The following is a 24,655-nucleotide window of genomic DNA, read 5'->3' as shown; positions in this document are numbered from 1 at the left end:
ACAAGACAGCAATACCTACCACTTTACAGATCCAATTTCATATCCAAATGATATGGATGGAGACATGTAATTTTCAGTCAAAGAACAAATCCTCTCCCTTCAAAGGGCAGGACAGAGAAAATCAGTTGGAAGTGAATGGTCCATGGATTTCATTGAAAAATATTCGGACTCATTGGAGTGGCCTCATGTAATTTATGCCATTGAATTGCTGGACCAATTTATGCTGGACCAGGCACCAATTTATGCCATTGTCAAGTCATGTCTGTATGATTTCCCAATAAACGGCACGAATAGGAGGTTCTCTGCTGAAATTTACAACAGAAAGATTTAAAACGGTGAGGAATTCCATATTACATGACCGTGCATTGCTTCTGTTGTACTCGTTTTGGAAATGCTGCCATCAATCTCCCAGGTGATGTTTTTTTGCATGGCAAGATTTGTGTGGTTGTGGCTTCATGCAAGTATCAAATTAAATCTTTGATTTATACATTTTAATTTTTTCAACAGTAAAATAGATTCCATGATGAACATTTTAAATCAAAGACACAATACAATTTCTCAGCAATATAATATAATAATATAATTATCATCAATCTCGGCAACCAAGAATATGCGTTTGATCAACCCTCCAAAAACTTACTGCTGGGAGTCAAATTATTACGATAAAAGAAAAATTTACTTTTAAAAGCTTGTACTAACCTTCGTTGAAGGGGAATGAATGTCAACCCATGCTTCACCTCGAACATCTTCCTTTGCTTTGGGGGCCTTGGAGAAAGCAAAGGAGCTAACACGATCTGCCTTGCTCTGAACTCTATCTCTTCCCAACCCTTTCACACCGGAGGGCCGAGACTTCCGTGATGAAGAAAATGAATCTTCTTTTGCACCAAACTCATCAAAATTGGATCGCACCCAATGCTTACTCTGCAGAGACGGAGAGACAGACAGATTAAGGAAACAATATACACCAGCACAAGACAACTATTGCGATGTGATCTGAATTGACCTCAGAGGATGCCTCGTGCTTCCCAAGGCTGCAATGCCTACTTAGATGAAAAAGGTCATTACGAAACAAAGTAGTCAGCTTCACACCTGACTCATCAAGTTTTTATGTTGGTAAAGTATCGAGCAAATAAAAAAATAAAAAATAAATAAATCGAAAATATAATTTCACACAAAAGGGTAAATGGCCATGCCTCCTCCCAATTAGATATCAACCCACTGTTACATTTCATCTCAATTAAAGGTCACATGAGATCATGTGAGAGAGAAAAGAGAGACACGTAGAAGAGGGAAAACACCAGAAGCTTCCAACTTGAGTTAAGATCTGCAAAATGATTTTCAAAGGACACATGACCTTTGACTTGTTGAACCCAATATTTGATCTGTTCATCTTTCTATCACAGTCCATATGCGAGCCAACTTTGGTTGAAATCCCTTCTGTGGTTCACAAGTTACTGTGGTAACAAAGATTTTCAATGAAAGGTCACATAACCATCGACCTTTTGGTTTGAACTTGTTAGACCCAGGTAAATGAGACGTAACAACAATTTAACAATTAACTTAAGCCAGATATTTGAAAAAAGGTGGCGTGTTATATGGGATTGGTTGACATGTTCCAAAAGTCTGAGATTTGGCTTGAGTGATTAGGATCTCATTACCCAAGGATCCAATCCGAGTCAGGTCTGTACTAAAAGATAAACACCTATTCCTCCTCTCTTCCTTAAGGATCAGGATGAGAAAAAGTGATGTGTTGTGCAGGACACATGTGGAACTAATGAAAATAGAAAACACCATCAAAACAAGAATAATGAACTGTTTATTCAACAATAAAAGTGAACAAACTCACCATTAAACGAATAACACCATATCAGTATTAACAAGGTCGGTCGTGTGTAAGCAATATTGACTCAGTGGTATGAAAAGCAGCTCATAAAATTGATTATTTTAGCATTTAAAATATTCACAACGAGACCGGCACTCTGCAGAGTGCATACCTCCGCCAGGCTGAACAGGCTACGTTTTGTATCCCATTGATAGGTCGGATCTGGATCCGGATTTTAACCAAAAAAAGCAAAATCTAATTGGCTTGTTCATGACGCCTCACCAACTCATCCACCTAGTTTCGGCATACGTTATCCACAACTTTTTAAAATATCCTGCGACATATAGTTTTTGGACCTATCTCTCAATGGTGAAAACTCACTTTTAAAATACTCGTGTCCAGATTCAGATCTTCGCAAAAATCGAATAACTTTGTCTTTCTCACACACCCAACCTGTCCACCAAATTTCATCCGAATCCATCCATAACTTTTTGAGATATCCTGCGACTGTATATATCGTTTTTCCCTATCTCTCATTGGCGAAAAACCACGAAACATTCACGGAACCAGATCTGCAACTTCACCAAAATCTAATCATTTCGTTCTTGTCACATACACTACATCTCTGCCAAATTTCGTCCGAATCCATCCACAACTTTTTGAGATATCCTGTTCACGAAGAGACAAAAAGACAGACAAACAAACAGACAGGGGTGAAAACATAACCTCCATCCACCTTCGGCGGCGGAGTTAACAAAGTGTATAGAAACTTCACGATAATTTAGAATGTTTCTTGATCTTGTAACATACAAAGAAACCACAAACAACCCCTTAGGACTGACGGTGATTTCTGTTTCCAAGGGAAGAAAACGGAATCTATACTGTAAACAAATTTCAAGGGTTTGGCTGGAGACAAGGGTATGATCAATCAATCAAAAGGTCTTCACTTACTTCAGGAGTGTTTTCTAATCATGTCAAATCACGAGACAACTGTCTGCAGGGAAATTTTGTAATTTCTAAAATCAGCATTATCATGCCATCAGTCCTTGATGGGTCAATAGCCTTTAAACAATGGGACAAAACTTCATGTATCAACCTGAACACATTAACATTGTTTGGTGTTTATGGCCTGAGGTCATTTTGATGTCATCTGAAGTAGCATTATGCTTCAAAAACTTTCGGTATTTCATCCTTTAAATCACCTTAAATTCTGATCGATCTGGACCTTGTACCTACAAATAACAGTAACTCACTGGGCATGATGCCCAAAATACATTTTACGTTTTCTGAATCTAATCGACAAAACACTTGTCCTGATCATCACCCCAGAAAACGTTGAAGCAGGCCCATGAGGTACCATGAAATGTACCTCGGCATCATTGTTTTCTTCCGAAATTTCAATCACTTCCCTAGCCACCACTCATTCTCATAGGTGGCAACAAACAAGGTTTGAATGAAGTCCAACCAGATTCTCAGCATCCTTTAAAAGATCCTTTCGCCAAATCAATGCTGGAATATCTGTACCAATGGTGAATGGCAGGATCAGATACTGTGACATTCAACCAAAACTTTTTCTCTATTTGCAATGTCACTAGAAGATAATACCCATCGATTTGCTGATGGGAATATCAGTTATACAGACTTGGCATTTAATATGGAATATATATTTTTTTCTTGACTTGGGTTTACTTTCTGAACTCAGTATATCAATCTGGTGAGTTTATTTTACTCTTCGGTGATGTCTTTGTTGAAAGAACCATGTCACTAATTGTCTTTCGCAGCAAGAAGTCAATAACAGGATTATATCACAGGTGGCGTGACAAAATGTAAGGACAGGTACATTTGACGATTGGCTTCACAATGGGGGTATATAAGGGTTGTTGCGTTCTGTATTATTGGAAAACAACTGCTGCACGTCTACAAAAGTTATTGCCGCCTCCTCTGGAGATGGTCCGTCAACTTGACAATGCTGTTTGTCATGGATTGGTGGCTTTACGAAATTCTGGCATGAAACAGCGTGCTATTGCTCGGCAGTATGGCATCACTCAAGGTCAGGTGTCAAAGATCCTGAACCGAAATGCTCAGAGGGGTGTCCCTACTCCAATACCGAGGCCAGGACGTCCACGCAGAACCACAAGGAGAGATGATCGCCAGCTGCACCGGTTAGTCTGCAATGGCCGTACCAAGTCAGCTAATCGGCTTAGGGCTGAGTGGCAGCAACTGACAAATGTGCCTGTATCCAGAAGGCTAGTCAACCAACGACTGGTTCAAGCAGGCTATCGTGCCAGGCGTCCCCTGAAAAAGCCACGCCTGACCAGACAACACAGCCAGCGCCGATTGCAGTGGACCAGAAAGCACCATCAATGGCAGCCAGGACACTGGAATCACGTGACCTTCAGTGACGAGTCTAGATTTCTGGTCTATCGTCAAGATGGCCACGTCCGAGTGCGCAGACAAGTGCATGAAGCCCAAAACGAAGATTGTATAGTGCCAAGAGTCCAAGCTGGAGGTGGTGGGGTGACCGTTTGGGCTGCTTTTCATGCAGGGGGCAAAACTGACCTGGTTGTTCTGAATGGAAACCTGAACCAGTTCAAGTACAGGGTCATTCTGGAAGAAACATTGCTTCCATTTGCTCGTGCAGCCTTTGGAGGAAACTTTGTCTTCGAAGATGACAATGCACGGCCTCATCACGCTCGCATGATCCAACACTTTCTTGCTGACCGTGGTGGAGAGCATATGGAGTGGCCTGCCATGTCCCCGGATATGAATCCGATGGAGAACTTGTGGGCAGAATTAACGCGTCAAATCGACAACTTGGACCAGCAGCCGACCTCTGTGCGTGAACTGCAGCAGACTATTGTCACTGCATGGCAAGCGATTCCTGTCCAAACCTTGGCAAATCTCGTGAACAGCATGCCTCGACGTGTACGTGCTCTCCTGAATGCTCGTGGGGGTTACACGAAGTACTGAACTGTAATTTTACTGTCCGTAATCCAAGTCATAATTTAGCTTTTGTTTTTGTTGAAATTTTTTTTGGCTAATGTGCAAAATAAAGAGATACTTCTGGAAAACGCACAGAAGTTTAACACAGTACTGTCCGTGAATTGAGTTCGATATCAGTTTACATCACTTTCAACGATCAATTTATTTGCTTCGAAATGTCAAATGTGGTTTTTGTTTCTTTTAAAGGTCACATTAACAAAATCTAGAATAATTACAACATAATTCCAATGAACTTTTGGTTCTAAGTCATCTTGAAAAGTAAGTTCACCCCCACAAAAAAAAAAATTCCATATTAAATGCCAAGTCTGTCGATAGAGATAGATTTATGTATGCTTTAAAGTGCGGTGTATAGTCAGAAATACTGTTTGATAGGGCGATATATTACTGTTACATGAATAAAATAGAAATGTTGAAAGAAAAACTATTGAATATAAGCAAGCGTTTTCTGAATCTAATCGATACGAGAAACGGGACTGAATGGGACTCAGCATTATTACAAGTGAAGAGGAAGATGAATGAGGAAGAGTTTTTGTTTTTAAATCCATCAGATTCACGGAGGTATATAATATGGAGAGCCAATTGGCCACCTCGCAGCATTAGCCGCCGTGAAGCCACCGGAAATAGTCTGGCGGCCATATTGGGAAGCCGATCGTAAGCCTGTCAAAGCAAAGGCGTGGCGCACTGATGATGCAGCTGGAGCGAATTTTAGGACCGCCGACTATTTAATTAATATAGAATACTAATATTTGAACTGATATTCGGGCTCAGAATCCCGTTCTTTAAGGAAATGGTGTTCATTAAGTTTGAAGTTGGTTCTAGACGCATTTTTCCTGGGGAATCCAATGGTTTAGAGCTTGTTTGAAAAAAAAGTGCCCAAAATTACCGCTCGGTGTTCTTTATCGTTCTTCTCATGACCCAATCACCCACTAGTAGGAATAAGAATCCTGACATGTTACACCCCTGTTTAACTCCTGTCTTCACCTTGAACCATTCTGTTGTTTCACCTTGGTCGACGACCGCACATTGAAAGTCTTGGTAAAGGGCTTTTACAAGGTTCACTAATTTTCCAGGTATGCTGTATTTCTTCATTATGACCCAGACTTTCTCTGGGCAAGGAGTCGAAAGCTTTCTAGAAATCTATAAAATTGAGGTACATCGTCGTTTGCCATTCTTTGGCTTGTTCTATAATATTCCTCAATATAAAGATCTGATTTGTTGTCATGTTATATGATGTTACTTAATTCAGTCATTATATTGTAACTAAGATGTGTATGTTTCTATTACCGAGATGTTAGAAACCACGCAGATATAATGATAACCAGAGTTTATTCTACACTGACATGGGTCAGCAACACATCAACAGTGAGTCAGTCACATAAATGACATGAAACGCTGTCATGTAGTTAACCCACACAATTCACAGTTAACCCACAAAACACACCCACACCATGTAGAGATGAGGTCGCTCTTATATTTCAGCTTGCTCTGGTGTTGCCTCACTGGTGAGCAAACAGGACCAGTTTGCAATATTTTTTCCTGATGCGCTCTTCCTTCATGTCATCATCGAGTGTTCTCACAAGATGATGGAAACGTATCTTGCTGTATGATTGTGATACAGAATGTATTAAAGCAAACACATGGTTGCTGTCTGCCTCACAGTCAAACATGTGCCGATCCAAGGAAGCAAATGTAGACCGACCGACCTCAGAAAGGACAGAAGTGGAAATTGCCACTCTTATCCCACTTTCACGAGGCATTTTGCCATTGCTTACAGACAGGAGCCTCTTGACACAGCGTTCAGTCGCCTCACAGACACGAACAACACTGTGCGAGGGAACTATGAGGCCACCCCTGTTCTTGGTAACAATCAGGCTGTACATTGGTGTGGTTTGCCATTCTTCGTTGTTACTGGTCAATGCAGAAAGACATTGGCTACACTTCAGAGTCTTCCTCACCATCCTCACCACATAGCCGGCAATATAGCCAACACATGACTGTAAAGATGGAAAGTTGCTCAAAATTTGGAATATCCGCATAGTCGTGGTCCTCTTTTGCCGGCGATCTCAACTCCAGGTCGTATCGTCTGGCCACCAACATGTCGTGACTCTCGTCAGGCACAGCCTGCTTTGCAACGCACTTGAAGGAAGCCGCATTCAGGATTCTGGTTGAGTCCTGTGCAGAACAGTTCCCACTTGCAGACTTGATGTCATGTCGCATCAAGAGGCGCTTATATGCGGCAACAAACTGCCGGGCCGTTGGGTTATTCCCACTTCCACATGCAATGCGGACCGCTCCAAAGAAAAGTTCAATGTGGTCTTGGCTCATTTTGTACGTGAGCAGGTATCGCAGGGGAGATGAGGCAGGTTTGACATATGTGAAATACAAAATTTTGACACTCTCTATGCAGATCATGAAACCAATGAAGGGGGTTTTCAAACGCGTATTGGTCATAACTTGACCATTCATGTTTTTGATGTTGGACAAGTAACTGTAGGCAGTATCCAGGAATGGCAGGAAAAGTCCTTCTCGTGATGTCATGAGTGGTGCCTTGTAGTTTCGTGCCAATGGATTGCGAGAATTTAGAATGTCAAACAGTTTGTCCAATGTTTCAATGTATTGGCAGGTAGCCTCACTGCCCTGAAATTCTGATAGTTGCAAAGTGTCCCTGCAAAACCGAATTGCATCTGCCACACTAGTGCTCAATGTCTGAGCAGCTGTGTCCACCTTCATGACATTGCTCTTCCACTCGATGTGTTTCCGGGAGAGCTTATTTCCCAGACGCAAGCCTTCCCTCTTCTGCAGATCAAAGAGTGCCTGGATGTATTTCCACGCGATGACTTTTTTGTTGCCATCCTCCATCATTTTCATGGATCCAAGACAGTTTCTTGCAAGTTTAAGCATGTGACATGCATCGAGTACAACACAAATTTTCTTTTCGGGATTTGCTGGGTGGGGAAATGTTGGTTTCACATTCTGCGGCGTGATGTCGGCACCTAGCTCACGTAACATTGTCAAATGAGCGGACGGTCCATCGCAAGTTAAGGAAACCACCTCTGCACCAATATCATGCAATTTTAGTAGACATTGTGTCACCAAATTCGCCTGTTCCTTCCCCGACAATCCATTTATCATAAAGTATGCTACAGGCACTTTCCAACTGTCATTCAGCTTCCATTCCCCGATTCCGATTCCCCGATCGACGTGGGAGCCCCAGCTCCTTCACTAGCAGACAAGACAGCCGGCTTAACGTTCGCCAGGATGATCAGTCGCCCTGCCCGTGAAATACCAGGATCGGGATTCGTACCAGGACCCTGAACAACTTCCTGCCCTACCTACTGCTACTGCGAAGTGGGAAGGCAATGGCAAACCACCTAGTGCTGTAATTTATACAACCCTCATTTGCAGTTATTGGCATCAGATAGCTAAGGAAAAATAACAACTATTGAACAATAAACTTCCAATTTAGTTGCATGTTCGAGTCCGGTGTATTGTATTACTTGCCCTGATGGATGTGGACGAATGTCACAATCGGCTTCCCAATATGGCCGCCAAGCAACTTCCGCTAGCTTCAGCCGACAGCCGTCATTGGCTCTCCAGTTTATTATATACCTCCGTGATCAGATTACTCAAATATATCATACTGTTTGCAGAGTGCCTAGAATCTGATTGACAATGCTGCACATTGCATAGGTGATACCGTATTGCTTAATTAAGACAGTTGTCTACAGCCGGACCGGACACACGCACACAGACGCAGGCACATCGCGACCGAGCTCCTTTTATATATTATATGGTGTCTGACATGCATCTTTTGGATATCATCGATTGATTTGCACTCGTTTCCCAATGCATTAAGGCTTTGGACACAGGCATTGATGTGGATTTGTGACATGTAGAATGCATTGGTTCTTTGGGTGTGCGGCTGTGCAGCTGATGCAGTGCCCCTTTTCCACATAGCTGGTACTCATTTTGCCGACCTCAGAAAGATGACAGGCTGAGTCAACCAGCCTGGTGTTAATTCAATGGCACTACGGGGGCTTGAACGCAAGACCCTGGGATCGTAAGCTAGCCACCTTAACCGTTAAGCTAACACCAGGCTTGACCTGACCTTTGATGCCGAAATCTAATCAGTTAATCTTTGCATAATAAATATACACTTAATACCAGGTTTAGTCAAAATTCCATCACTGGTCCACAAGCTAGCACAGTAACATAATTATACCAAAAAGGACCTCTGACCTTTGACCTCTTGACCCCATAATCAAATCCGTTTATCGTTATATCATTATACATATTGTACAAAGTTTGACTTGTTTCCCTTCAGCCATTCTTAAGTTATCGCGGTAACGAAAACCGTCACAGTCGGAAGCACGAACGGACAATCTGAAAACATTATGCCTAAAATAAAAATTAAATTAAATAAAAATTTTAAAATGCCATAAAAATTGACGAACAAAAAAAAAACCATCCTGTTGTTTTAAAGTGTGGTGGGTCATGCATTTTGTGTTTGGCTGTTTTGCTCCAAAGGTAAAAGACTGCAAAACAAACCTCACCTTTGACTCGCTGATCCCAGAAGCAGACATTATATGTCAGGAGACCTTCCAGAATGCATCTCCTGGTTCAGACACAAACAGAAAGTTCGTAATTGTAAAATGCTATCATAATGAAAGAGCTGTCCAAATTGCTCTACATCGGACCGATGTTCTGAAAGCCCACCTTGCACATGCAATCACTGCAATCAAATCTATCTGCTATCAACTAACAAAATGATGCAAGCAACACATTTGCAAACCTCAAGCTTAATTTGTTTTAAGTGATTAATAAATCCCACATGGCATCTGTGCTTTCTGTACATACATCTGAATATTTCTCTTCATTTTTCTCATTTCATTTTTCGCAAAATGTGTCGTCAAAAGCACCGACTAAGCCAATTGACTGATTGAGTTTTTAGGTGAATCAGCTGTCCAAAGTACAACACCAATTACCTGAGAGAAGCTTACCCTTGTAAACTTGGGCTTTCAGCAGTATATTTAAGATCTCCTTGTCGTTCTGAAAAAAACAAAAATGACTGCACTGTGGTCACAACCTTCAGCACACAATATATATTTTTTGCCTCTGTCCATTCAACTCCCTCCTTCTTGCTGTTGAAGGTACTATGTACAATTCATCTCTGAGGGTCTTCATGGTTTGGTTCAATATCAATTACGCGTCTGACAGACAGCTGTGTCTGGTTTCACATCCCCTAATATTTTATGTAACATTTGACGACACTACCTCCACCCAGACAGTGTATAATAAGCAGAGGCATCCAGGCCTGATGTCAAAGACCCACCAGAAAACCAAGATAGCGGCCATAGCCCATATTACATCTGGGTGCCATGGTGGGTGGAGTCAAGTGACAAATATGGGTGGGATCCGGCAGCTGTCCAACCAATGGGTGCACATAAAAAAAATTAAATAAAATTACGGTTGGGTGAAAGCAATTATTACAAATTCTAAATCGTAATTGTATTCACTCAATTCCAAACATCATTCCAATCATAACTTTATACTTTAACAAAATACTGTTTTGAATGGCGATTGTATTGGGATATTATCAAACCAGCTCATTGCCGTCATCTGTCCACTTGCAGATTCGCAGCAGGTTCGTATCAAGTTAATTTCAAAATCATAATTTTATTGAGGGATTTTTGAAACCTCCGACCTACCTTACAACATCCGCTGCGACCCCAAAACCTTCCACAGGAGGTTTGGCGGGGCGAGCCCAAAAACGAAGGGAGTAGTTTGGGGACGGACAGACGGACACTCCTGTTTTATTATATGTATGCATGTATGCATGTATGTATGTATGTATATGCTTATATATATATGCTTATATATATATATGCTTATATATATATATGCTTATATATATATATATATATATATATATATATATATATATATATATATATATTGTTGCGAATATGGAATTTGACCTCCATATCCGCTTGTAAATATTCCCCTATCTTCTCCGATACTCCCCAACTCTCCCCTTACCCCATTCCCTAGTCCCATTGTCTGTAAACAACACCCATTAGAGCCGATCTTCCCCTTCATTCCCCCATTAAATGTCGTGCCCAGGTCCCCCGCACCACACGTAGACAATTATAGGACATCTTGCTAGTTATTCTTAATCTATGTCAGTTAAGGACTTGTTTCCATTAATTATGACTCTTCGTTGCACCAGAATGTGATGATATGGCACCAGTAGGAGTTTAGGACCTTCCCATACCTCCCCGCATCTCTTCCCATCATCTCAAGCTCCAACAACAACCACAACAACAGCGGCTTTGCGTCCTCACTCCGGCTCGGTTGGCCGCCATTGAACATGTGCTCGACGGGGTTACCCAGAAGGGGGCTCCCTGTCGGCCCCTCGTCAAGGGCGGAGCCGGTAACCCCCGCACCCAATGAGAAGCCATGGGCCGATGCCATATGGGGCGGAGCTAACGAGCGAGGGCGTGACTCCCCGCCGGATATACGCGGCCCCGCGCCGGACGTGACGTGAGATGCGCCCCGAGCTTGGAAGGACAAGACGCCACCCTCCCGAGCGCTGAGCGACCTCCCCGGCATCTCCACCAAAGTCGCGACCCACGAGCGCTGAGCGACCTCCCCGCATCTGCTGGACACCACCGTACGTGATTCTGTCCCTGAGCCAGGTGCACCTGAGCCATCGACTGCCGCTTTCCTCGCCATCAAATCCCGTGTGAGTCAGCGTTGTCCCGTTTATCTGTGGTCTGTCTAGGGTTAATATAAGGTTGTGTCTAAGTGCCCACCTTCCTATGTTTCCCTCTTGTCCCTGTAATCTAACCTTTTCCGCCTTAATATAACCTCCTCCGGAGGTCTTGAGAACTGAACCCCTGGTGTCGTATTGTGTGATTGTAACCCAGCCGGGTGTCTCCTCTTTCCTATTGAGCCAGCGTAGCGCGATTAGTTAACATTCGGGCACAATCGGGTAACTTGTACGGATACGGCGGCCATCCCGCTCGGCCCACCATACCATCAAAGTCGTATCTGTAACAATTGGTGTCAGGAGTGGGATTGGACCCGGAGCGCGTTTACGCGCTCGAAATTATAACAGCGAAATTTGATTGTGTTTTACAAAAAAAAAAAATAATAAAAACCCGAATTTTGAAAGTCGCGCTATGGCGGATCAAGACAGCTGGGGTCCGGTAGGGGAGAGTGAGGCAGGGTCGGTCCAGGACCAAATTGAGGGACGTGAGGAGAGCGAAGCAGCGAGGGTAGCAGACGCGCAAAATGGCGCCTCGCTGGTCACCGCGCCCGTGACCGTGGCAGCGCCCCTGGTGGATCCGAACCTTTTTATGTTGCAAATGAGGGCCCTTATGGAACGAATAGAGGGCCAAATGGGGGTAATGGGGAACCGGATGGATGCTCAGGGTGAGCGATTAGAGGGCCAAATGGGGGTAATAAGGGACGAAGCGAGGGCTCAGAGTGAGCAAATGGGGGTAATGAGGGACGAAGCGAGGGGTACCAGTGAGGGGTTAGACAATAATTTTGAGGAGTTAGACAAGAAATTAGGGAAGTTAGACAATAATTTTGAGGAGTTAGACAAGAAATTTGGGAAGTTAGACAATAATTTTGAGGGGTTAGACAACGGGATAAAAGAAGTGAAAAATGGGTTAATGGGGGTAGAAAATAGAATGGCTGCCCAGGAGAATCAGATAGAGGGAGTGAAAAATGGGTTAGAGGGGTTAGAAAACAGTATGGAAGGCAAATTGAGGGACATGAGGGACCAAGCGGAAAGGGAAGTTAAACAAATGGAGCAGCAGATAGAGGGGGTCAGAATGGGGGTAGAAACCAAACTGGATGCTCACAGGGAGGAAATGGAGCAGATGAGGGTGGCATCTGGGCAGGAGATGCAAGTGATGGGAGAGGAGATCAGAAGAGGAGTGAGTGAGGAGGTCGGAGGAGTGCGCGAGGAGGTGAGGCACTGTAAGGAGCGCATGGAGAAAGAGGTGAGAAAGGGGACTGTAAAATTGCAAGGTGGTATAGAGGAGTTGACGCTGGGAGTAGAACAACTGACAGTGGGACAAAAGGAGCTGGGGGACCAGGTAAAGAAGAACACAGCGGTAATAGAGGGTTTAAAATCGACACAGAAGGAGATGAAAAAGGACGTAGGGGTAATTAAAAAAGAGTGCCAGACGGTACATGAGGACCTGACGAGGAAAATGGACAAGGTGGTAGAGGTAATGGAGGTTAAAGAGCGGGAGGTGCGGGAGCACATAGAAAAAAATAAAGTGGAGTTAGAGGAAGAACTTAAAGGGGCGCACGAAGAGATGAAGGAGATGAAGCAAAAATTAGAAGAAGTGGAAGAAGGGGTGAGCGAAATTAAGAAGCGACGGAGAGAGGATAAGAAAGAGATAAAGGAGGAAGTAAAAGAATTGGTCCAAAGTCTGTGTTCGGATCGTGATGATGTGCTCATTAACCGGATGAGGGATTCGCAGGTGATGGAGGAGAAGCGAAGAGAAAGAGGACCCGGTGTAAGTGGTGACCAATATGGTCGTGCGTATGATGCGCCAGGTGATTTAATAAGCTTGGGGGTCGAGATAGACCCGGATGTTCGTGAGAGGCCAAGAGTGAGGTGTATGGCTGGTCCGGAGGGTATGGAACGAGAGGTGCGAGGTGTGGGTGAGCAAGGTTGTGGTGGTGGTGGTATGGAATGGGTAGCGGGTTGCGGAGGTGTGACCCATGCATCGACACCAACAGGGGTAGTTGTTGGAGGGACCGGGGAGGCACGAGAGCCCCTTGGGGGTAGTGTACTGTGGGGGCCCGGCCGGTTCGGCCCCGCGCTGACCCCGCAAGGGGCGACGCACGGGGTCCGGCCGGCGGGCAACGACTCGCATACGAGGTGGTCCCACAAGGTCCCACTCGCGCCGTATGACGGCAAGAGTGATCTACGCGCGTACCTGGCGCAGTTCGACTGTGTGTGTAAGGGTAACGGTTGGGGTGAGGACGAAGGTGGAGTACACCTGGTGGCCGCATTGCGCGGCGCGGCGGCGGAGGTGCTGACGGCATTACCAGCGGGTGCTCTCACCCTGCCAGCCCTCCGCGACGCCCTAATTAATCGATTTGGAATAGAACAGCAGAGCGAGCTTGTTAAAGCTCAGCTCGCGCTGCGAAAGCGCAAGCCCCAGGAAGCCATCGGGGAACTTGCCCACGACATTCGCCGCGCAGTGGGGATCGCACATGCTAGCATGGCAGCGGATTCCCGGGAAAGCCTGGCGCTGGACCATTTTATCCAGGCCCTCCCGGATATTGAGCTCCGGCAACAGCTCGCCATGTGGCGCCCGCAGACTCTGAGCCAGGCGGCTGACGCTGCGGCCCGTTGGGAAGCAGCGAGGCCCCTGGCCCGGGGGGGCGAGCGTCTCGCAATGGCGGTCCGCCAGATGGGACCCCCGATGGAGGGCGGACCCCTTAGGGGGCCCGCCCCCGACGTGGGTCCTGACCTGGCGGGCATGGTCCGGAGGCTGGTGGACCAGCGCCTGGCAGGACCTGGACCATGGCAGGCGGCCCCGGAGGTGGCCCGCGGTGGACCACGAGCGGGTAATCCAATTCGGACCTACAGGGGGGGGAATTTGGAATTCCGGAGGCAAGCACCTTATCAGGTGAGGTGCTATACCTGCAACCGCCTGGGTCACCTGGCGCGGCACTGTCGAAACGCGCGCCGGGATGATCCCCGGCAGTTGAGGTCCTCAACTCCGCCCAGGGGGGAGCGGGTTAGCCGACCCCAGACACCCCCCCGCCAGACCCCGGGAAACTAGAAGGTGTCGGGCACGTAGGGCGGTGTTCGGCAGCAGAGGATGGAGGAGAGCCCTCATTGACGCGACAGGTCATTTATTGTGGCCAAATTGGAACCGGTAGCCTGACAATTAGATGCAAAATTGCCGGCGTGGGGGTAGACGCCGTCGTGGACACAGGAGCTAGCGCCACGATCATCAGCCCTGTGGTCCTTGATTCGAGCGCAGGTGGCTGGGATAAGATCCAGCGCCTGCAAAATTATAGTTTGCAGCTTGCTACCGGGGTAACGGCCCCGATCATAGGGCGTGGTTCTGTGACCCTCAAGTTAGGGTCGGTAAGGAGGGAGATAGATGTTTGGGTGGCGGAGGTGTGCGACCCATGTTTAATAGGGTTGGACCTGTTGACTGCCAGCGGTTGTAAAATCGACTTGTGCCGGGGGATCCTGCAGGTGGGAGTAGAAGAGCTGCCGTTAGGGGGAGTGAGCACGGCCGAGAGAGCGGAGCTGGAGGCTTCCGAGGCCGTGACCATCCCCCCCAGGGCCGAGGCGATAGTGCCGGCCCGGTGGGCAGCTCGCCCAACATGGCAGGAGTCCTGCGGCCTGGTCGAACCGGTGGCAGCGCAGTCCATACCGGGTTTAATCGTGGGCCGCACCCTTGTAAAAACGGACGGACCGGTAGTGGCCGTCCGAGTAGTAAATGTGAGTACAGAACCACGCACTATAGTAAGGGGCACGAGGGTAGCTGGCTGCACCCCAGTTGAGGAAGTCGCGACAGTGAGGGGCGAGAACGTCCAGCCGAGCCGACCCCGGGGGGAGCCTTCAATAACAAGTAGGAATTGGCCCGATCCCATTTGCGAGATGGTAAATCGTAGTAGCGTAGAGTTGGGAGGTACCCAGAGGGAGGCCTTACACAAACTGGTTGGGTCCCATTTGGACCTCTTCTCCCTGTCCACCGAGGATATTGGACGTACGGGCCTGGTGAAACATCAGATCCACACCGGTGAGGCCCGGCCTATTCGTCAGGCCGCCCGACGGCTCCCTTGGAGCAAGAGGGCGGAAGCTGACGAGCAGGTTGCAAAAATGCTCGACGCAGGTGTGATCGAGCCCTCGGGAAGTCCTTGGATGTCACCTGTTGTGCTGGTCAAAAAGAAGGATGGGACCACGCGGTTCTGCGTGGACTATCGCCAGCTAAACAACGTGACACTCAAGGACTCATATCCCCTGCCAAGGATTGATGACACCCTCGATGCCGTTGCGGGCTCAAATTGGTTCACAACTTTGGACCTCAAGAGTGGGTATTGGCAGGTGGAGATGGATAGGGCAGGGAAGGAGAAAACGGCATTTTCCACAGGTAAGGGACTGTATCAGTTTACTGTGATGCCGTTTGGTTTGTGTAACGCCCCCGCCACCTTTGAGAGATTGATGGAGCATGTACTAGGCGGCATGCCATGGCAGTCATGCCTGGTGTACCTGGATGACGTCCTGGTACATGCCCAAACGTTCCCCCAGGCACTAGCTAATTTGGACCAGGTGTTCGGGTGCCTCAGACAGGCAGGGTTGAAGCTGAACCCGAGTAAGTGCACTTTGTTTGCAAGAGAGGTGGCCTATCTAGGTCACGTGATTGGCCGCGAGGGGGTAAAAACAGACCCAGACAAAATTAAAGCGGTAGAGGAGTGGCCCGCACCACGTACCATCAAAGAGGTGCGGGGATTTTTGGGACTCTGCTCCTACTACCGGCGCTTTGTGGCGAAATTTGCGGAGTTGGCCCGTCCCCTCCACCGGCTTACGGAGAAGGGGGCGCGATTTAATTGGACACGGGAGTGCCACGAGGCCTTCCAAAAATTGAAGGGGTGTCTAACATCCGCACCCCTTCTAGCTTACCCCACTAGTGACGGGACATTTACCCTGGACACGGATGCGAGCCAGGAAGGATTGGGCGCAGTTTTGTCTCAGACACAGGAGGGCGTGGAGAGAGTGATTGGTTATTATAGTCGGGCCTTAAGTAGGCCCGAGAGAAATTATTGCGTCACTCGCAAAGAGTTATTGGCTATGCTGGCTGCCATGAACCATTTCCACCCGTACTTGTACGGGCGGAAATTTTTGGTTAGAACTGACCATTCCTCCTTGCAATGGCTCCTTCGGTTCAAGGAACCGGAGGGCCAAATTGCAAGGTGGTTGGAAAAGTTGCAGCAGTACGATTTTGATGTGGCCCATAGGGCCGGGAAGGCCCATGGTAATGCGGACGCACTCTCTCGGCGTCCTTGTCTGGGGGAAAACTGTAAATTTTGTGCGAGACACGAGGAGAGGGAGCAATTGGGCGATTCCGCCCCGATTCTCGTCGTCCGGGCAACCCGGGTGAGAGGGCCAATTTTGCCACTAACCGCGGACGAGGAATTTGGAGAGTTGGCTTGGAGCACGGCCCAGCAGGAGGATCCTGTTCTGGGGCCGGTGTTCCAATGGGTCAAATTGGGGCAAAGACCAAAGGGGGAAGAGGTCACCCCCCTCGGGGCGCAGACAAAGGCATATTGGGCTCAGTGGCAGACCCTGGAATTGAAAGGCAACATCTTGTATCGCAAGTGGGTGGAGGTTCCCTCTGATCGAACTTCCTGGCTGGTGATAGTCCCTGACAAATTCAAGAACGTCATATTGCAACAGGTGCATGGTACCCGCTCCGGCGGCCATTTGGGCAGGACAAAGACAATATCTCGGGTCCGCCGGAGGTTCTATTGGGTGAATATGGGGCGCGACATACAGGACTGGTGTCGGAGATGCGACGCCTGTTCTGCCAAAAAGGGACCAGCACGGAGGATGAGGGCCCCCCTTCAATTACATCAGGTGGGGGCCCCCCTTGAGCGGGTGGCTATGGATATTCTAGGACCGCTGCCCCGCACCCGCCAAGGTAATAAGTATATCCTCGTTGTGATGGACTACTTCACCAAGTGGCCGGAGGCCTACGCCCTCCCCAACCAGGAAGCAGGGGTGGTAGCGCAGGCCTTCGTGGAAGGATTTGTGTGCCGGCATGGGATTCCACAGGAGTTGCACACCGACCAGGGACGAAATTTTGAGAGCAAATTGCTAAAAGATGTGTGCAGTCTCCTGTCAATTCGAAAAACCAGGACAACGCCTTTAAGACCTCAATCTGACGGGATGGTGGAAAGATTCAACCGAACTTTAATCCAACAACTGGCACTGTTCACCACCACCCGTCAGGATGACTGGGACGAACATCTCCCTTACTTGCTCATGGCCTACCGAACCAGCCAGCACGGGGCCACCGCATGCAGTCCAGCGTTGCTTATGTATGGGCGGGAGTTACGGGCTCCCGCCGACTTGCTATGCGGTCCCGTGCCAGACACAGTGGTTAACCCGCCGAGGGAGGGGTACGCACGTCACCTAGAGGAAGGCATGGAGCTAGTCCATGCCTTCGCCCGCCGCCAACTCCATCTGGCGGGGGAAAAGATGAAGCGCAGGTACGACGACCGGAGCCAGGGGAGTCAATACGCTCCGGGGATGAAGATTTGGTTCTTTAATCCCCGGAGGCGGAAGGGAAGGTGCCCAAAACTCACCTCCCCCTGGCAAGGCCCAGGAGTCGTCCTGTCGCAAATCTGTGACGTGGTCTTTAAGATCAAAATGGGGCCACGAGCCCTCCCTCGGATCGTCCACGCCGACCGGATAAGACCTTACACCGGCGAGCAGGCGCCCCCGTGGATCGCCTCGGCTTTAGATGCCGAGGCGGGACCCAGTACCTCTGAATAAGGGGGGCTTATTAGTGCCAGAGGACTGGGGGATTGAGGAGCGATAGGCCCGGTGGGAGAGGGTGGCATCCCTGCCACCTTTCCCATGTGAGTGGGGCAAAGGAGCAATAGCTTATGGGGTGTATGGCAGTGGAAACTAGCCCGGGTGGGTTAGGATATGGTGTGTAGGGATCTAGCGAAGATGACATTAGGTAACGTTAAGTTTAGTTAGTGACTGATACCTGTAGTGGGGACGCAGGTAGATTAGTATGGATGATAATGACGTGGGAGCGCAATAGTTTAAAGGGACGACTGGGAAGCGCAAGTTTCAGAAGGGAGTAGTTAGCTGAGATGATGCTGTGTGTGTGAGGATTGAACAGGTGTGATTGCACAGGTGTGCAACTGGACAGGTGTGTGGAGTAGTGTATGAGTAGTGAGTGTGTGGATCAGCGCGAATGCGCTTGGGGAGAGAAGGGTGCAGGTGGCACCAGGTGTGAGAGCACAGGTGTGCAGGTACAGGTGTGTGGAGAGAGTTGGAGTGAGTGGTACGGAGTGGTGTGCATGGTGCGAAGGTGTGGATGGGGGAAGAGTGGACCCCTTTCACGAGCACCCGGGGCGGGTAGTGTAAGTGTTAGGTAGAGGGTGCAGGTAAATTGTGGTTGGATATTGGCATTTGTGGTGCGGTTGCAGAATGGTGTTGTGAATGGGTGCATTAGTGTTGTGGAAATGGCTGGGCGTGTAGCCTGTTAGTGTGTGTAGTTGGTTGGGCACTCCACCACTGTGAGGATGTCGGCCAGGTGAGGCCGCAGGTGGGCTCTGGGAGCCGGTAGTTGTGAGTGGGTGCCTGAGGATCCCGGGTGTGGATCGGGCAGCCCAGTGCCAGAGAGGGCACGGAGTGGGGAGAGAGCCAGAGGGCCTTCCCCAGGTAGTTAGGTTAGGGTGAGGAGCAGGTAAGCTCGGAGGCAACTGCAGTGGTGGAGGTGTGCAGGTGGGTAGACCCACTGGGAGAGGTACACGCCACAGCCCAGAAATTGTACGAGGGCACCGGGAGATGAATCGGGGGAGTGAGACCCCAAATTGAAGAGCACCACAGTTTGGCCAATGGGAATTGGTTTTTAGAACCCATAGTGTAAGAGGGCCAATGGTTTGGCCGGAGAGAGACCCCGGGTAGTGTAAAGTTGTTAAAGTCATTTAGGAGATAGTTAGGATTGATGAACCTGTCGCACCATACGCAGCCACTTGCCTGTGGTGATGATGATGACTCCACACCTGTGTTTTCTTTGGTTGTGTTGCAGAAATGAGAATTGCTGTGAGGATTTGTGAGACGCATCACGACGTGGATGAGACATTGGGGTGATTCCATCTCTCCCTCCCTAGGAGGGACTGATGATGAATTGGTGATGGCAAATTTTGATGTTCAGTTGGAGATGGCAAATTTTGATGAGAGTTGAAAATGGCAAATTTGATTGGTTAGGAGGGAGAGAAGACGAATTTGGTATATGGGAGGAACGGGGAAGACAGTAGGGATGTTTGTGGATTTGTAAAGTAGATGTTTATGGGTAGTGTTGTGTTTTGTTGATACAGTAAGGGGTAAGGGAGGGGCCATGTAGGTTACCTGGTGGGGGGGGCGTACGGTAGGAACGTACCTGTCTCACCTGGTTCCCATGTGCCCCCAGTGTGCATCACCTTGCATTGCGTGCACTTTTGCGCCCTTACCACCTTGCTCACTTGTCTTGTTTTTGTCTCCCACCTCCGAGGATCTGGCTTTGGGGTAGAGAGAGAGGAGAGAGAGGTGCTGGCGACGCAGTTGTGGGCCTGCACTTTCGCTGCTTGCTGCCGGGATCGATACACCATATGGACCGCAATGTTTGTGGCCACCCACGATGGACCGCAGTTCGTTTGCGGCCAAGCACCACCCGGGGATGGACCTATGGGTCAACGTGGCACCTATGCCATACAGGTGAACCACTTTTAAGTAACACCAAGTGCACCACAAGAAGAGCAAGAGACACCTGCAGGGTTAGGGGTTGTCGCATTTATTTTTAATCATTGAACAATGGTGACTGCACCGATTGGTGGTGGGGTGGTGCTGTTGATGCTCGGAAAGGGTGCTCTGCACGTTATTAAAGGCCGTCGGCCACAGAGCACTCGTGGGTTGGTGTATCGATGTTGGCAAGCGCGCTCTCTCTATGCATAACATCTGCATGTGTTCCTCCAAAGACAGGTCCTGGATCGTAGTGTAGATATCAGCGTAGTCTTGTAAATAATGCTCCCTACCGGCTGTATGTTTAGTTTGAGGATTCTTTCCGGATTCGGTTATCCTGTGGGTGTGTTTCTGTGAGGAGAAGGGTGCAACGTCGCAGGGGGACATATTTACTCATTTGTGAATATCTGTAAAACTGTCGCACTCAGGGTAGAGTTAATAGTCGAGGGAACTACATTGCGTGCCACACTAAAGTAGGTAAAAATTTATCGGGTCGGGACGCCCCGAGGGTAGAGAAGGGTGCAATGTTGCGAATATGGAATTTGACCTCCATATCCGCTTGTAAATATTCCCCTATCTTCTCCGATACTCCCCAACTCTCCCCTTACCCCATTCCCTAGTCCCATTGTCTGTAAACAACACCCATTAGAGCCGATCTTCCCCTTCATTCCCCCATTAAATGTCGTGCCCAGGTCCCCCGCACCACACGTAGACAATTATAGGACATCTTGCTAGTTATTCTTAATCTATGTCAGTTAAGGACTTGTTTCCATTAATTATGACTCTTCGTTGCACCAGAATGTGATGATATGGCACCAGTAGGAGTTTAGGACCTTCCCATACCTCCCCGCATCTCTTCCCATCATCTCAAGCTCCAACAACAACCACAACAACAGCGGCTTTGCGTCCTCACTCCGGCTCGGTTGGCCGCCATTGAACATGTGCTCGACGGGGTTACCCAGAAGGGGGCTCCCTGTCGGCCCCTCGTCAAGGGCGGAGCCGGTAACCCCCGCACCCAATGAGAAGCCATGGGCCGATGCCATATGGGGCGGAGCTAACGAGCGAGGGCGTGACTCCCCGCCGGATATACGCGGCCCCGCGCCGGACGTGACGTGAGATGCGCCCCGAGCTTGGAAGGACAAGACGCCACCCTCCCGAGCGCTGAGCGACCTCCCCGGCATCTCCACCAAAGTCGCGACCCACGAGCGCTGAGCGACCTCCCCGCATCTGCTGGACACCACCGTACGTGATTCTGTCCCTGAGCCAGGTGCACCTGAGCCATCGACTGCCGCTTTCCTCGCCATCAAATCCCGTGTGAGTCAGCGTTGTCCCGTTTATCTGTGGTCTGTCTAGGGTTAATATAAGGTTGTGTCTAAGTGCCCACCTTCCTATGTTTCCCTCTTGTCCCTGTAATCTAACCTTTTCCGCCTTAATATAACCTCCTCCGGAGGTCTTGAGAACTGAACCCCTGGTGTCGTATTGTGTGATTGTAACCCAGCCGGGTGTCTTCTCTTTCCTATTGAGCCAGCGTAGCGCGATTAGTTAACATTCGGGCACAATCGGGTAACTTGTACGGATACGGCGGCCATCCCGCTCGGCCCACCATACCATCAAAGTCGTATCTGTAACAATATATATATATTGTTACAGACGCGGTGGTGGATGTTGGTTTACCGAGCGGTTTGGTATGACCACGTCTGCACAAGTTACCCGATTATACTCGAACGTTGCCGAGTCGCGCTACGCTAGGTCAATAAAGGAAAAGGACACCACGGCTGGGATTCAAATGACACGACACCAAGGGTTCAGTTCTCAAGACCTCCGGAGGAGGTTATATTAAGGCGGAAGGTTAGATTACAACTACAAGAGGGACATCATAGAAAGACAGGCACTTAGACACACTTATATTAACCCCAACAGACGACAGATAAACGGGACAAGGCTGACTCACACGGGGATTGATGGCAAGGAAAGGCGGGTATCGATGGCTCCAGGTGCACCTGGGCTCAGGGCAGGATCGACCCGGTCCGGTCTAGAGATGCGGGGAGGTCGCAGCGCTCGGAGGTAGTGACTTGCTCTTCTTCAAGCTGGGGGCGCATCTCTCGTCACGTCCGGTACGTGGCCGCGTATATCCGGCGGGGAGTGACACGCCCTCGGCTCGTTAGCTCCGCCCCAGATGGAATCGGCTCGTTGCTTCTCATTGGGTGCGTGCGGGGGGGTTACCGGCTCCACCCTTGACGAGGGGCTGACAGGGAGCCCCTTCGTGGTAACCCCGTGGAGCGCATGGTCATGGCGGCTAACCGAGCCGGTGTGAGGACGCACACTCCCCCCGCGCGCCGTTGTTGTAGTTGTTGTTGTAGCTGTAGTTGTTGTTGTTGCTGTAGTTGTTGTTGTTGTTGTTGTTTGGGGAAGAAGATGGGAGGAGGTAAGGGAAGGTCCTAAACTCACTACTGGTGCCATATAATCACATTCTGGTGCAACGAAGAGTCAGAATTAATGGAAACGAGTCCTTAACTGACATAGACTAAGAATAACTAGCAAGATGTCCGAAAGTTGTCTACGTGTGATGCGGTGGACCTGGGCACGACATTTAATGGGGGAAAAAGGGGAAGGTCGGTTCTACAGAGTGTTGTTTACAGACAATGGGACTAGGGAATGGGGGATTGGGGATAGTTGGGGAGTATTGGGGAAATAGGGGAATATTTACAAGCGGATATGGAGGCCAAATTCCATATTCGCAACATTGCACCCTTCTCTACCCTCGGGGCGTCCCCGACCCGATAAATTTTTACCTATTTTAGTGTGGCACTCAGATGTAGTTCCCTCTACTATTAACTCTACCCTGAGTGCGACAGTTTTACAGATATTCACAAATGAGTAAATATGTCCCCCTGCGACGTTTGCACCCTTCTCCTCTCAGAAACACACCCACAGGATAACCGAATCCGGAAAGAATCCTCAAACTAAACATACAGCCGGTAGGGAGCATTATTTACAAGACTACGCTGATATTTCCACTACGATCCAGGACCTGGTTTTGGAGGGACACATGCAGATGTTATGCATAGAGAGCGCACGCATGCCAGCATCGATACACCAACCCACGAGTGCTCTGTGGCCTACGGCCTTTAATAACGTGCAGAGCACCCTTTCCCAGCACGAAAAGCACCACCCCATAACACAGTCAGCACCATCCGGTGCACCAATAAAGTGTTTATGAATCACCGGTGGTGTCACAGCCGGCCGATGTTCTGCCGCTGGTCTTGCCTTCGTGTGGTGCACTTGGCCTTCTTACTTCTTTCAAAAATAAAGAAAGGCGCCAACCGCGTCCATTTCTCTATTGTGGCCGTCAGGGGGCCAACTGTTAGTGGTTCACCTTGTATGGCGTAGGTGCCACGTTGACCCATAGGTCCATCCATGGGTGGTGCTTGGCCGCAAAAGAACTGCGGTTCATTGTGGGTGGCCACAAACATTGCGGTCCATATGGTGTATCGATCCAGGCAGCAATCAGCGAAAGTGCAGGCCCACAACTGCGTAGCCAGCACCTCTCTCTCCTCTCTCTCTACCCCAAAGCCAGATCCTCGGAGGTGGGAGACAAAAGAAGAAGACAAGTGAGTAAGGTGGTAAGGGCGCAAAAGTGCACGCAATGTAAGATGATGCACACTGGGGGCACATGGGAACCAGGTGAGACAGGTACGTTCCTATCGTACGCTCCCCCCCCCACCAGGTAACCTACATGGCCCCTCCCTTACCCCTTACTGTATCCACAAAACACAACACTACCCATAAACATCTACTTTACAAATCAACAAACATCCCTACTGTCTTCCCCGTTCCTCCCATATACCAAATTCGTCTTCTCTCCCTCCTAACCAATCAAATTTGCCATTTTCAACTGAACATCAAAATTTGCCATTACCAATTCATCATCAGTCCCTCCTAGGGAGGGAGAGATGGAATCACCCCAATGTCTCATCCACGTCGTGATGCCTCTCACAAATCCAACAGCAGTCCTTACTTCCTGCAACAAAACAAAGAAAACACAGGTGTGGAGTCATCATCATCACCACAGGTAAGTGGCTGCGTATGGTGCGACAGGTTCATCAATCCTAACTATTTCCTAAATGACTTTAACAACTTTACACGACCCGGGGTCTTTCTCCGGCCAAACCATTGGCCCTCTTACACTATGGGTTCTAAAAACCAATTCCCATTGGCCAAACTGTGGTGCTTTTCAATTTGGGGTCTCACTCCCCCGATTCATCTCCCGGTGCCCTCGCACAATTTCTGGGCTGTGGCGTGTACCTCTCCCAGTG

General features: G+C 48.7%; 1 protein-coding gene across 2 annotated transcripts in view; it reads right to left on the bottom strand.

Moving 5' to 3' along the window:
- The window catches only part of RAD17 (RAD17 checkpoint clamp loader component), an 89,175-nt gene that overhangs the window by 51,420 nt on the left and 13,100 nt on the right, over positions 1-24,655 (bottom strand). For both annotated transcript variants that reach the window (XM_068127566.2, XM_068127577.2), the window contains 3 exons: positions 9,826-9,874; positions 9,379-9,440; positions 700-921 (listed from right to left, as the gene is read on the bottom strand). In XM_068127566.2, coding sequence (XP_067983667.2) covers positions 700-921; positions 9,379-9,408 — 252 coding nt within the window. In that variant the 5' untranslated portion in view covers positions 9,409-9,440; positions 9,826-9,874. The remainder of the gene's footprint in view (positions 1-699; positions 922-9,378; positions 9,441-9,825; positions 9,875-24,655) is intronic.

This window comes from Myxine glutinosa, chromosome 1, assembly GCF_964187855.1.
Source record: "Myxine glutinosa chromosome 1, kmMyxGlut1.1, whole genome shotgun sequence".
NCBI classification, from domain to species: Eukaryota; Metazoa; Chordata; class Myxini; order Myxiniformes; family Myxinidae; genus Myxine; species Myxine glutinosa.
Note: the sequence above shows the minus strand (reverse complement) of the source record. Positions and strands in the feature narration are given on the sequence as shown.